This window comes from Rhinoderma darwinii, chromosome 13 (assembly GCF_050947455.1).
Source record: "Rhinoderma darwinii isolate aRhiDar2 chromosome 13, aRhiDar2.hap1, whole genome shotgun sequence".
NCBI lineage: Eukaryota > Metazoa > Chordata > Amphibia > Anura > Rhinodermatidae > Rhinoderma > Rhinoderma darwinii.
In genome coordinates, this window is record NC_134699.1 from 20,251,027 (window position 1) to 20,264,722 (window position 13,696).

The 13,696-nt window shown below is 40.4% G+C and overlaps 1 protein-coding gene across 1 annotated transcript; it reads left to right on the top strand.

The window, feature by feature from the left end:
* Nucleotides 1-2,153: 2,153 nt before the first annotated feature.
* Nucleotides 2,154-7,580, top strand: LOC142665752 (keratin, type I cytoskeletal 19-like). The gene is made up of 8 exons (XM_075845502.1): nucleotides 2,154-2,735; nucleotides 3,978-4,060; nucleotides 4,150-4,306; nucleotides 4,460-4,621; nucleotides 4,697-4,822; nucleotides 5,214-5,434; nucleotides 6,095-6,165; nucleotides 7,217-7,580. The coding sequence occupies exons 1-8, from the start codon at nucleotides 2,154-2,156 to the stop codon at nucleotides 7,288-7,290; spliced, it is 1,476 nt and encodes a 491-aa protein (XP_075701617.1). The 3' UTR covers nucleotides 7,291-7,580.
* The last annotated feature ends 6,116 nt before the right edge of the window (nucleotides 7,581-13,696 follow it).

The following is a 13,696-nucleotide window of genomic DNA, read 5'->3' on the forward strand; positions in this document are numbered from 1 at the left end:
GATTGGAGCAGTGCCGCTCAAGCGGGAGGATCGAAATCCGCCCATTTAGCCCCTTAGTTGCGGCGCTCAATAGCGAGCGCCGAATCTAAGTGGATTTGGGGGGGAGGGGGCTCCCCCTCTCACCGCACCCGCACCCTGCATGCGATCGCAGGTTGTCGGTGCTTTCTACGGCAGCTGGGGGCCTTAGAAAGGTCCCCAGGTCTGCCTCTGGTTAATGCCTGCTAGAGGCAGAGGCATGACCTAGCAGGTGCCTGTCAGTTTTACACTGACAGGCAATAATAAACTGCAATACAGAAGTATTGCAGTGTCTTATAAAAGTGATCAAACGATCTCACAGTAAAGTAAACACACTTTTTCCCTTAATGCTTTATTATGAAAAAAAAAAGAAGAGAAAAAGTTACACATATTTAGTATCGCCGCGTCCGTAACGACCCCAGCTATAAAGCTATTATGTTATTTAATCGGCTCGGCAAACACTGTAAAAAATAAAATAAAAAACAATGCCAGAATTGCTGTTTTAGGTGAATCCTGCCTTCAAATTTTTTTTATAAAAAGTGATCAAAAAGTCGCATGTACTCTAAAATGGTACCGATGAAAACTACAAGTCGTCCCGCAAAAAAAAAAGCCCTCATAGAGCTGCATCGGCTGAACAATAAAATAGTTATGGCTCTTTAAATATGGAGACACAAAAACAAATAAACTTGAAAAAACAGTGGTTTTACTGTGTAAAAGTAGTAAAACATAAGAAAACTATATAAATTTGGTATCGACGCAATCGTAAAAACCCGCAAAATAAAGTTATTATGTTATTTATACTACACGGTAAATGGCGTAAATTAAGGACGCATAAAAAGAGTGTCGATATTGCTGTTTTTTTTCCAATTACCCTCAATAAAAGTTCATAAAAGTTAATCAATAAATTATATGTACCCCAAAATGGTGCTATTAAAAAATACAACTTGACCCGCAAATCAAGACCTTATATAGCTATGCCGACGCAAAAATAAAAAAGTTATAGCTCTTGGAATACGACGATGGAAAAACGTAAAAAAAATTGCTCCGTCATTAAGGTTTAAAATAGGCGGGTCATTAAGGGGTTAAACAAAAACAAGCGGTTCATTCAGAAAAAAGCAGCCAATGTGGTTGAATTGAAGCCGTTCTGCAAGCAAGGGTCAGCTAAATTTATTCACCAGTAATATAAAAGTCTAATGTTAAATTATAGGAAGCGTTCAACCGAAACAATTGACTCTGTTATTGTTGCCATAGCGTTTTGGCAGATACAACTTGATAAAGGTCCGCGATGGACCGAAAACGTAGTTTGATATATCTGGATAGAATTATTTGACTGGATAGAATACATAGGCATGCTTCTGTTTTTCTAAGTTTTTTGTATAATATATTTGAATGAATTGCATCACTTTATACAATGTGCTCTGGATTATCTGTTTATTGCTACATGAATTTGGGAATACTTCCGCAGAGCACCTACAACTTATTGGTGGCCGTTACCATTTCTCTACGGAAATATTATTCTGTGGTACAAAATTAATTCTGTATCACAAAATGTCATTCTGTAGCTGACGAAATGCTATTCTGTGTCACAAAACACAGAAAAAAATTCAAAAATATCAAAAAATGTTCTCAAAAATTCGGATAACTTTTAAAACAATACATCAATAGCTCTTTAAAATGTTGATGACTTAACACTGTATTTGTTACTTGGTTACTATTGTTTTGATATACATTGGCTGGTATAATTTAGTCTGTAGGAAATTCCGAATCAGTTGTATACAGATTCCCAGATAGATTATTGGTTGTTTGGGGAAACCGTTCTTGGTAATGATTTAATTGCAATAGGCTGACGTCCAGGAAAAACTGCTGAACATGAATTTCTGCTTGCTGCCATACATCTCTTGGAAGAATAAGATAACACCCAGATGCTATCTAGATAATGAATGTCCGTCAACTTGGGAGAACAAATGTGTTAAAAGGAAATTGGCAGATGCAAAACAACTCCAATTAAATGGTGACACCCAAAGAATATTTGGTATAAAAAGGAAGGACTAAACCAATACATACATCTGTGGTCCTATCTCAGATCCAGCTGTGGAATCTTCTGTGTAGCACATACTTTTAGAATTATCTTCATCACCATGAGCGTTAGGCAGGGATCTGGATCTGGCAGTAGGCTCGGGAGCTCCGTAAAAACATCAAGCGTTAGAGTATCTTCAGGAAAACAAAGCTCTGGTGGACATTATGGTGGTGGTAGCTATGTGGGAGGCCTGACCGGTGGATGCGGGAGCACTGGTTTTGGTGGAGGAAATATTGCTAGATCTGGTTTTGCCAGTGGCTTTAGCAGTGGGTCTGGCATTGGTGCTAGGTTTAGTGGTGGTTCTGGATATGGCATGGATTCTGGTTTTGGTGTTGGCACTGGATATGGTGCTGCAGGCTTTGGTGGAGGAGCAGGTTTTGGTGGTTATGGTTTAGGATATAGTGTTGGTCAAGGAGTAGGCTTTGGATATGGAGGAGACCAAGGAGTTCTCTCTTTTAATGAGAAGCTCACTATGCAAAACCTGAATGATCGCTTGGCTTCATATCTTGATAAGGTGCGATCTTTGGAGGAGGCCAATGCTGACCTGGAGAGAAAAATTCGTCAATGGTATGAAAGCCATGGTCCTAAACCAGCCCAAGACTATAGCCATTACTATAAAACAATTGAAGATCTACAGAAAAAGGTGAGAAATGGTAGATGGACACAAAATGTTCTATGCAAAATTCAGACATGTTTAATAGTTTTGAGTTATTTTATTCAAGTACTAATCTTGGCATTGACCATTTTCATGGGCATCCCACCAGCATTTGGACATTTGTGTATATTTTAAAACGGTGGATATTGTAATTGCTTTAAGTTGTGGAGGCTGTTACCTGCTTACCATTCCCAAAGCTATCTATCTATCTATCTATCTATCTATCTATCTATCTATCTATCTATCTATCTATCTATCTATCTATCTATCTATCTATCTATCTATCTATCTATCTATCTATCTATCTCATATTTATCTATCTATCTATCTATCTATCTATCTATCTATCTATCTATCTATCTATCTATCTATCTATCTATCTATCTATCTATCTATCTATCTCATATCTATCCATCTATCTATCTAATATCTATCCATCTATCTATCTAATATCTATCTATCTATCTATCTATCTATCTATCTATCTATCTATCTATCTATCTATCTATCTATCTATCTATCTATCTATCTATCTATCTATCTATCTATCTATCTATCTCATATCTATCTATCTATCTATCTATCTATCTATCTATCTATCTATCTATCTATCTATCTATCTATCTATCTATCTATCTATCTATCTATCTATCTATCTATCTATCTATCTCATATCCATCTATCTATCTATCTATCTATCTATCTATCTATCTATCTATCTATCTATCTATCTATCTATCTATCTATCTATCTATCTATCTATCTATCATGTGTGCTGCACATCTCTCGATATCAATTGATTCATATTCTACAACATGTGGATAAGGAGATGAGCGAGAGAGGGCAGCATCTTACTTCTTATGCAGGATCATCTCTAAGAAATCTGTTCCTCCTACTCATAACACAGACAATCCCTACTTTGTACAGGATCATAGTATAGACTTGCCATAGATTAATGAATTATCTGGCAAAGACATGCAAATTAATCACATGTGCTTGAAAGAATTTTTATAACCAACACTGGGATCTTTAAGACGTTCTCTACAAAACAGTCCCATGGACCTTTGGTTTCAAGACCAAATGTTAAATATATATTCTAGATACCTCATCCATACTAGACAGTGCGCTGATATTGCATATGTTTATTAATGATGACTTTACAGCAAAATCTGTGTATTATTTATGAAAAAAAGCTAAACCATCAGTTTTGAACTTTTCTTTTAAAATAAGATCCAAGATGCCACCATCAACAATGGCCATGTGGTTCTTCAGATCGACAATGCCCGACTGGCAGCTGATGACTTCAAACTCAAGTAAGATGAAAGTGTTGGTACCATTTATCCAAACGTTGTCATATTTTATGGATGAATGGATGATAATGGATGTTCTATCTGATCAACAGGTTCGAGAATGAGTTATTCCTGCGTCAATCAGTGGAAGCTGATATCAACGGTCTGAAGATGCTCTTGGATACTTTGACTCTTACCAGAACTGACCTTGAGTCCCAACTAGAGAGTCTGAAAGAGGAACTGCTGGCTCTGAAGAAGAACCATGAAGAGGTAGAAAATGTGAAAATGAATTTACCTGTATCTCATAAGACTTGTTGAGTAGAATAGCCTAATAAGAACAAACTATTGTAGGTTACTATCACTAGGAGGCGCTATGTATTTGTATAACCTAAGATATCTCGTTATGATTATCTGGTTGTTTAGGAATTGAAGGCTTTGAGTGGACAGGTCCAGGGTACTGTCAATGTGGATATGAAGGCAGCTCCAGGAATTGACTTACAGCGAGTGCTTGCTGACGTGAGACAAGAATATGAGTCACTCATTGCCAAGAACCAGAAGGAAATTGAGAATTGGTATCATGATCAGGTAAGTTGTTCTAGATTTCCCACGTACAGAATATATGTTTAATTCATCTACAGAAATAATGGTGTTATACTTTAGACTAATGAGCTGAGCCAGAAGATGACCAAGGACTCCAATGAATTTAAGACAACTAAGACCGAAGTCACAGAGTTAAGGCGCACTATCCAGAGTCTTGAAATTGAACTCCAGGCACAGATCAGTACGGTACGTGACTCTCCTAAAGGTACACCGACATCCCACATGATGGTTCATTTCATAAATTGAGACCAGGGCTTCTTAAACATTTACAAATGGGGCCTCACCAGTCAGAACAGTTACTCAGTGGTCAAACTTAAGATGAGCAACAAAAAAAAGCAGGCAATTATCTTACTAAACCAAAGAATGCAAAAACTTTATGATGGGCCACATCACCGGTCAGGCCCACCTCACAGTTTAAAAAGCACCAGCTTAGGCTGTCGATGTGACTACTAGATCACATTATTAATTTATATAGCTAATCAATGAACTATATAACACTACAAAAGCATCCAGGAGAATGACAGATATTCTATATTGTGCATTTCTTTTAAGAGACCTAAAAATATTTTCATTTCAGAAAGCTGCTTTAGAAGGCACCCTGGCGGAGACAGAGGGACGGTACTGCATGCAACTTGCAAAACTCCAGGATATCATCCAAAGAGTGGAGTCGGAACTAGCAGATATCCGCTGTGAGATTGGAAACCAAAGCCAGGAGTACAAGAATCTGCTGGACATCAAGTCTCGTCTGGAACAAGAGATCAACACTTACCGTAGCCTTCTGGATGGCCAGGGAACCGAGTATGTTGAATACAAAAATTGTCTGCTCATGATATGGCTCAGTGAATGGGCAGCGCACTGAACACCAGCCAAACCAAACATTTCACCTGAAGCAGCCATTGTAGAGGAGATGTACTTTTACATGGCAGTCATTCAGATTAAGGGCTCTCCAGGTAATACATGTCCGCCAGAGCAGCACTCAGAAAGCAGCTTGCCATTCCGGCGCATAGAGGGGATCCCGAGCGCGGACACCCCCTCTATGATGTCCATATGCTCTAATAGGGCAAATTACCTTATCTGACCTACCACTAAGCATACAAGGATTGGCCATAGAGCTTTCTTTTGCCCAGGGCAAATACTCAGTTCACTGCCCCTAGCTTTGTAAATACCCTGGCAAGGCAGTGTTTTTTTGGCACCCCCACCCCCAGTACTCAGCACCTGGAGCAAATGCTCCCTAAGCCTCCTCCCTAGCTACCCCTCTAGGTAGGACCTAAGCAAAAATACCATGGTTTAGTAGAATTAAATCCAAGAACCCATGAAAGAATTGGTTGCAATTGACATCACAGGGTAATTTCTAGATGCATACTGATGGTGGTTTATGTCATGTAGAGTTGACATATGTTTCATATGTTTGATGATCACCCATTGATGTAAATAACAAACGTGTTTCTTTTTTTACAGATCTCCCAAAGGTGTCTCCTCTTCCTCCTCCACTAATTATTCATCATCAGGTTCCCATTCAGATAGACAAGGTATGAAGCATCTACCAAGGAGATAAAAATGGTGGGGAAACCTATAAGACCCTGTCTATCAAGATAGGAATTAGGCCTGTTGCCGATGGCCGTAATACAGTGACCACCCACGGTTTTAGAGAACCAAACCTAGATCACTATAGACCCCTAGGAAGAGCTAAGTTTGGTTCAGTAAAACCACAGAGATGTTTGAGTAATTACGGCCATCTGAAACAGGTTTTGTGAAACTAGATTAAGATGGAAAGCCTTCTTTCTATTATCCTCAATGTCATGGGCTAAACCAAGTGTTTCCCCAAATTTGCCTGGAATCAACCTTATCGGTGTAAATTTGACTAGCTATCTATGAAGTTCTCATGTTTATATATAGGAGGGACTGTATTAAGCAGAGTCAATAGAGGACACGTCAGATTACATTCCTGCAGTAGTAAAAGAACAACTTGGTGTTTCAGAGCTTTGAGTTTCCCAATGTTATCATACCACCATCTAACCACCATCTAACCACATTGTAGAAGCATTGGATGAGCATGGCCCTAAAGTTCCCAGCTGCTGAAATATAAAAACTGGAGGGTAGAGGGGCATTAGGGCTTTTGCACATGGCTGTATTATGGCTCTATACAAGCTCTGAGTTGTACAGAGCCGTAATATGACACCTATAGAAGTCTATAGGGCCATACTGTAGCTTTAATCTCAAGGTATACAATGCTCCATTGCTTCTGAGGGAGAATACATCAGTAATACGGTGCCAGAAGCTCCATATGGTGGCACATAAAGTGCTACAGCGCCGTAATAAGAGCCATAGGGACTCTGCGTGTCATCTTACAGGGTCAATATATAGACTTTATTGGTCAAGATTTCTTCTGTGTATAGCAGCTATTTTCTTCTCTACTGACCTAATTTATAATAGTTTTCTAATTATATTGTTTTAGCAAATATAATGAACAATTGGGAGACTGTTCATAAAGGTTTGGGGATGAATATTGACTCAAAATTAAGCTGATTGTCTGTGAAGATGCTAAACTCAGGGAAACCTTGTGTTTTTTATGCAATCTAGGTGGCTCCTACCATGGTGATGGGAAAGTGATCAACACACGTGACCAACACTACCAATCTGGATATAGAAATTGAATTGTTTCCGCTCCCAGGCCTGCATAATTTCTAAGCTCTAGTCTTATAAATGTACCGTTCTCCAAGTCAGTCAAGAAACCAACTATATGTTTGAGTTGAGGACCAAAAAGATGTTTCCTCAAGTTAAGATGATCAATGCATCAGGTTAAGATCTTTTTGAAAAACCAAAAACATTATAAAACCAAACCTACACATATTATATAGATATATACACACCTACACATATATAATCTTTCACCCACAGTTGTTTCATAACGCAATACCACATTGTCTGTTCGGCTGAACGGTTCGTAGCTATGTATACTTCTTTTGGCATGCATGAGTCTTTTTGAAGTCTTTAATAAAGCTTTGCTATGTGAATTTCATCCAATAGTCCGATTACAGCATTTAATGTGGTGATGAATTTACCTCATCTTCATGGTTTAGGCTGTTTGCCAGTAATCTCATATATCCCTTTGATCTTGTGCAATATAAAACTGTGAATGTAGGAACGGAGGAGTCGTGAAGACCAAAAAGAGCCAAACCCAGAGGCCCGCAGCCCTAAACTTTTATGTAGGCCAAACTATAGTTTATAATACTGGTTCATACTTTATTGTACTTCGAGTAAAATTCCAAAGATAGGCCATGCCCGGGAATTAAGTCTAATCTGGATTAATACATTTACAGGACCATCTAGCACAGAGGCCGGCAACCTGTGGCACCCATGCCACAGCTGGCACGTGGGGCCTTGATGTCTGGCACTCTTCCCTCTCCCAGTGTCCTGGGCCATTGTATGCTGCAGCACTGAACACAGGGGGAGAGAAAAGAGCGTTGCTTCCTTAAGAGAGCAGAGCAGCACTTTAGCTTGAACTTACTGATGACTGATAAATAGGAGAGCAGACTGGCACTTTATCCTGTGTTTCTTGATGCTGAACACTGGGTGGCGTTTGCCAGCGCTGACAAGCGTGTAATTAATCGCTGTGGTCTCTCCTGGTGATTAGTGCCGACGCCACCACTGGACTCTGCAAAAGTAAGTTAAGGTCACTTAATTCCACTGTGGCAAAGATTTCAAGCTTCTTTGTCCCCCAAAAGGAAATGTCTGGAAGCTCTTTCCCCTGTATATGACCCCGTCCACTAAGGAAATCTCTGTCAGCTTTCTCTTATATGCAACCACCCAGGGACCTCTGGCTGTTCTCACTCCTCCCCTAAGCTGGTGTTCAGTAGCCGCGGTCTCTTCTATGTGCAGCTTCCCCCCCAAACTTGGTGTTCAGTAGCTGCCGTCTCTCCTATGTGCACTCCCCTCCCAAAGCTGGTGTTCAGTAGCTGCTGTCTCTCCTATGTGCACTCCCCCCCCCAAAGCTGGTGTTTAGTAGCTGTGGTCTCTCCTATGTGCACCCCTTCTCAACTAAGCTGGTGTTCAGTAGCTGCAGTCTCTCCCATGTGCATCCCCCCTCCCCTAAGCTGGAGTTCAGTAGCTGCGGTCCCTCCTATGTGCACCCCACCTCCCCTAAACAGGTGTTTAGTAGTGTGGTACACTGGGTACTTAATCTCTGATTTTTATATTTTTTATCGGCATGCCACAAAAAAAAGGTTGCCTACCCCTGATTTTGCATGTACATGTAGATCTGGAGGCCAGTTTCAGATAGCTGCAATATGGCTGCATTATAGGGTCCCTATTATGGCTAAAGCACCAGATTATGCATGGTTCTACTGAGCTGAACTTAGATCTCCATTGGGATTCATGATTCTCTAACTTCAGTCCAGTTGAAGGTCTAGCAAAAATACTACATGTGGCATGGACTGCCTTTTGCTGTAGTCTTATGTAGCTCCTCAGAAAGACGTGTATGCAAGAATGCAAGATTAACATGGGAAACCTTTTAGAAATGGTCAAGGAAAATATTGTGATATAACATAAGAAAAACATATAGACAACAATTAGAAGAAGAGCAAGAGGGGCTATAAGTTGAGGAAAGGAATGAAATCTTCAGAACTGATATGACAAGCTGGTGAAACAATGGACAACAGAAAGTTTTCCTGAAGATCCCACAATCTCTCAACGCCTCTGAGGACAAGTGTGTATCTCATGGAGGGAGTAGATGTAGTGTTCGGGTTTGTCTTAATGATGTTTTATCTAATAATAATGCACCTCTGGGGCTTTTAGCATCGTGATAGAACAGGTAGAACATATCCCGGCACAATGGAATCTTTCATGCAACAATCCAAAGCAAGTATGACCGGGTTATCATCCACTCCCTCCGCCCTCCAAGTTAATCCTGAGTTTATCTCCCTGAAGCACTTTATGAGTATTCTCAATTAAAGGACTAAAATGTATCATCTGTATGATATTGTTAGCAAGTTTGTTGTCTTCAATTTACCATTTAACAGGGGCAGTGGTGTAACAAGTGTCCACAAAGTCCCATAGCAAAACTTGAACTGGGGTCCCAATGATCACCATATGCAGGAAATGGAATGGTAATGATGACTATGGTCTTCTGCTCTCTTCAATGCCTTGAACAACAACTCTCAATCCAATTCTCTACACGATCCCTATTACTCCCTCCATCATTCAAAGTGCTCCCTAGCTTCTTCTCACCTCTGCATCTCCTTTCATAGTGAAGTTGGACCACTGCAATGGTAGGGCCATAAAGTAGCAGCTATGCCTGATATAATGGTAGTTAAACCCATGAATAGAGGTGACCTAAAAGAGCGGATTTGTCTTCCCCTTGACTTTTCAATCTTTCTCCATTCTCTTTGTACAGTACAACATTCATTAAACCAGGTTATTAGACTAACATTACATTCGTGCAGAAATTATACAAATGAATGTCCTTCCAGGGCTACAATTCAGGAAACACATTAGGTACCAAATGCCCGCTCTCTAATGGCATTTTCTATTTAGGCAGACACCCAGGGGGTTTGGATCGTGGATTGAGTTAAAAGGTCAAATACAATAACACAACAATATGGAATACAAATACACAACAATATGGAATAGTCCGGGCTATCTTAGTGTCCCACCCAATATCCCGCATTGTTATACGTGTCAAGCTTACATATTACAGCTACCACTATCAAAGTGGGTCTGAGGGTTGCATTATTAGAGGAATAAATGCCTCTTTCTTCACTTATCAGGCTCCCCTTCGCCTAAATGTTTACTCACTCTGAATTCACTTCTTTTTCTGGCTCCACAAGACAAGACGAACTATCACTGATTACATGCTGCACATAAAAGTCTAGAAGGGAGGAGGAGAAGGGAGCAGATTAAGAGAGAGAGAGGCACACGGAGACGCTGCTGCAGCTTCTAGTAAGTGTTATATCTCACCCAATGCTGAATTGTGAATTATGACAGCTTATTCTGAAGTCACCTGTAAGGTTAAGTACCCTTTAAGATGGGAACACCCCTTTAAGGTGCGATAAACAGCCATGTGCAACCAGTTAAAAGCAAAATTGATTTCAAAGGACCAGAATTCTGATGTTTATATGGCCCCTTTCATACTGGTCATCATGTCTATAATCTCAGGAGTCAGGATTACTTTCAGCTCCTCCTAGCTTATCTGTATCTTCCCATACTCATGCATCTGCTCATTTAGTCATTAGCTTTAGCAAGGTGGAGGGCAATTGCAGTATACTGGGCATGATGACTGCCTGAACTGACTGTTTACTAACAGATTCCCAGTGATTAGTTTGTGGTATATGAACATATATACTATACATTGAGACCTCTACAAAAGACCACCCCTTCAAGAAGACCACCCATCATCTAGGCCAGATTTTGTGGTGGTAGATCTTAAATTCCCTTCTATCCTTCCTTCTCCCTTCTATATTGGCCCTCTTCTTTAAGACCTCTATAGAAGACCATTTTTTCACTTCAATTTTGGGTAGTCGTGTCAAAGAGTTTTCACTGCTTCAGCCTCGTTGCTAGGCATTCCTTCACTCAAATGGCAAAGATTTAGTTAGCTGCCCTTTTCCTATATCTAGAGCAGAAAATGATCCACGACTAGGCTGGAAGCACTGATCTCATTGGAGGTGGGTCTTCAGAATGAGACAATTATAACTTGATAGATCTTCTGTACCATTGATAACTTTATATCATTCAGTATTACCTTCCTCTACTTGAGCTGCAGAACTTCTCAGTAGTTCATAAACTGAATAGTAAACTACACATCTATGATTATGTATATTAGAATTACGAGTTTACACACGGTCATGATCATAGTATTGTCTATTCACATAAGAGCTTTCGGCTCCCAAACTGGATTCAGAGATGTGGTTAAACAATGGATCAGTTACACCTTATACATGTTATGAATAAGGTGTCGTTTTTGGCTATTAGTATTGAACACTCCCTACCCACAGCTCAGAGTGAGTAATGAAGAACCTGGATTATATAGTTATGAATATGCTGATAGCCCAAAAAATTAATGTAGTGCCATTAACAGCTAAGTTCACCTTCACGCAGCACATTTATGTAAAATGTATGGATATAAGTAAGGGATTAATACACATGGTTGTAGTATGGAGTTGTGATATGGTTCCCATAGAAATCTATGGGTCCATACTGTACCACCATATGCCTCCGATTTCAAATGGGGTATGCTCTACAGAATGCCATATTATAAAGATACCTTCAGCTTGAAGAACTGCTTCTTGGTGCCAATAGAGTGCCTTAAAGGGGTTCTCCGAGATTTTTTTTTTTTCACTTTTATAACCACATTGCACATGTATACAATATCTTAATATATTTACCATTGCAATCTTGCTTTGGTTCTCCGCTCTGCCTGCTCCTTCCTGCTCATCACATGACCTCCGATGTCACGTTTTGAGCCTCCTCCACCGTCATGTCGTATACCGATCACATGATCTCGGACCAGAGATACCACAGAGGGTATACGACACTTCACTGATGACGTCTCGTTTCTGCGGCGGCTTGTTCTTTAGTGCCCGCGCAGCCTATCTAGTTGTTCACTATGAGCGCACCTGTGCGTGTTCACAGTGATTTTGGACGGCGCATGCGCATTATGAACCTGGTGATTTCTTGAGACATCAAGCAATCCGTTCAGGAGTGGAATCCATGACCACAGTGGGATTCCGCTCCTTCGGGGAGATAGAATAGCGCTAGGTACAGGTGGGGGAGGGGGAGTGTGACATCTATGGAGGTGGGGGATGACATCTACAGAGGTGTGGAGGTGCAAAAAAGTGCATGTCAGGAGGAGGATTTTTTTTTTGCACCCCCACCTCCGTAGATATCATCCACCACCTCCGTAGATGTCATACTCCCCCTCCCCCACCTGTACCTAGCGCTATTGTAGCTCCCCGAGGGAGCGGAATCCGGCAGAGATAAAGCACGGCCATTTCGTTTCAGAGGTGTGTCGCAAACTAGATGCTTTGCAATAGCGGAGGGGACGTGAGTGGAGATAGACAGGAGATAGAAGAGGGTTGCCGAGGGTTAGGGTAGACAGGAACAGGTTTATAAACTTGAAAAGGGAAAGAATAAACAAGTGTAATATGTGTGTAAACGGAATGGGGGATAACATTTTGTTACCATGCTTGAAGAATGCTATCAACGAAACCGCAGTACAGGGAAGGATGTCAGCGGGGACGAGCAAGGACAATGCACATGAACTCTTGGTAGGATCTACATGCACGCTCATTACAGCCTGCAATGCATGCAGGGAAAATAAGTATTATCAGAAGGAAACATCAACAAACCGGACCTGGAGTGCATGTAAACAAACGGCGCAAAATTCAAAGAAAATATGGGATAAGTGGATTTATTTTTTACATATACTGGTTTATTGATGTTGTCTGTATAAGGGGAAATGTATGAAACATTTTTTTTATATATGATGGTAACTCGGAAAACCCCTTTAAGGAGGCACTATGCATTGACATAACTTCAAGCTCCAATGCAAAATCTGTAACAGGGCCCCCCACTTACCTAAAATGTCCAATTTTTAATACTGGTGTAGTCTCTTGTCACAGAGAGCTCCTTTTTGTCTAGCAGGGCCTGGGTATGATAGCGAAGTTTGCACCACTTATAGTTATGCCTGTTGCTTCATAATATGTAACTGTACAGGCTCCATGCACATTGGTTTATAGTGCGCATGAGGCCTCAGGTTGATTGAGAAAGAAAAGAGGACATTAAATGAAAAGACCTTTGGCACCTTGTGGGGTGCGCCCCGTGCCCACTTATGCATGTATGTTAAGCGCCTTATGTTATGTAATGCAACTGTATTTGTATTGGCAGAAAAGGTAATTTTCCATAGAGCACTATATATATTTTGTACAAACGGGACTTTGTGAAGGCACATTAGCATCAGAGGTCAGTTGTGGCGTGCGGCCCCTTTAAAAAAAATAAAATGTAATTACAAAAAATGGGAGGAGCCAAGTATTTAAAAAAATAATAACGATTTTGATATAGTGACAG

Coding starts and splice junctions, on each gene's coding strand:
- LOC142665752 (XM_075845502.1), top strand. CDS start 2,154: ATGAGCGTTAGGCAGGGATCTGGATCTGGCAGTAGGCTCGGGAGCTCC. Junction 2,736..3,977: donor TTGAAGATCTACAGAAAAAG/GTGAGAAATGGT, acceptor TTTTAAAATAAG/ATCCAAGATGCCACCATCAA. Junction 4,061..4,149: donor GCTGATGACTTCAAACTCAA/GTAAGATGAAAG, acceptor TCTGATCAACAG/GTTCGAGAATGAGTTATTCC.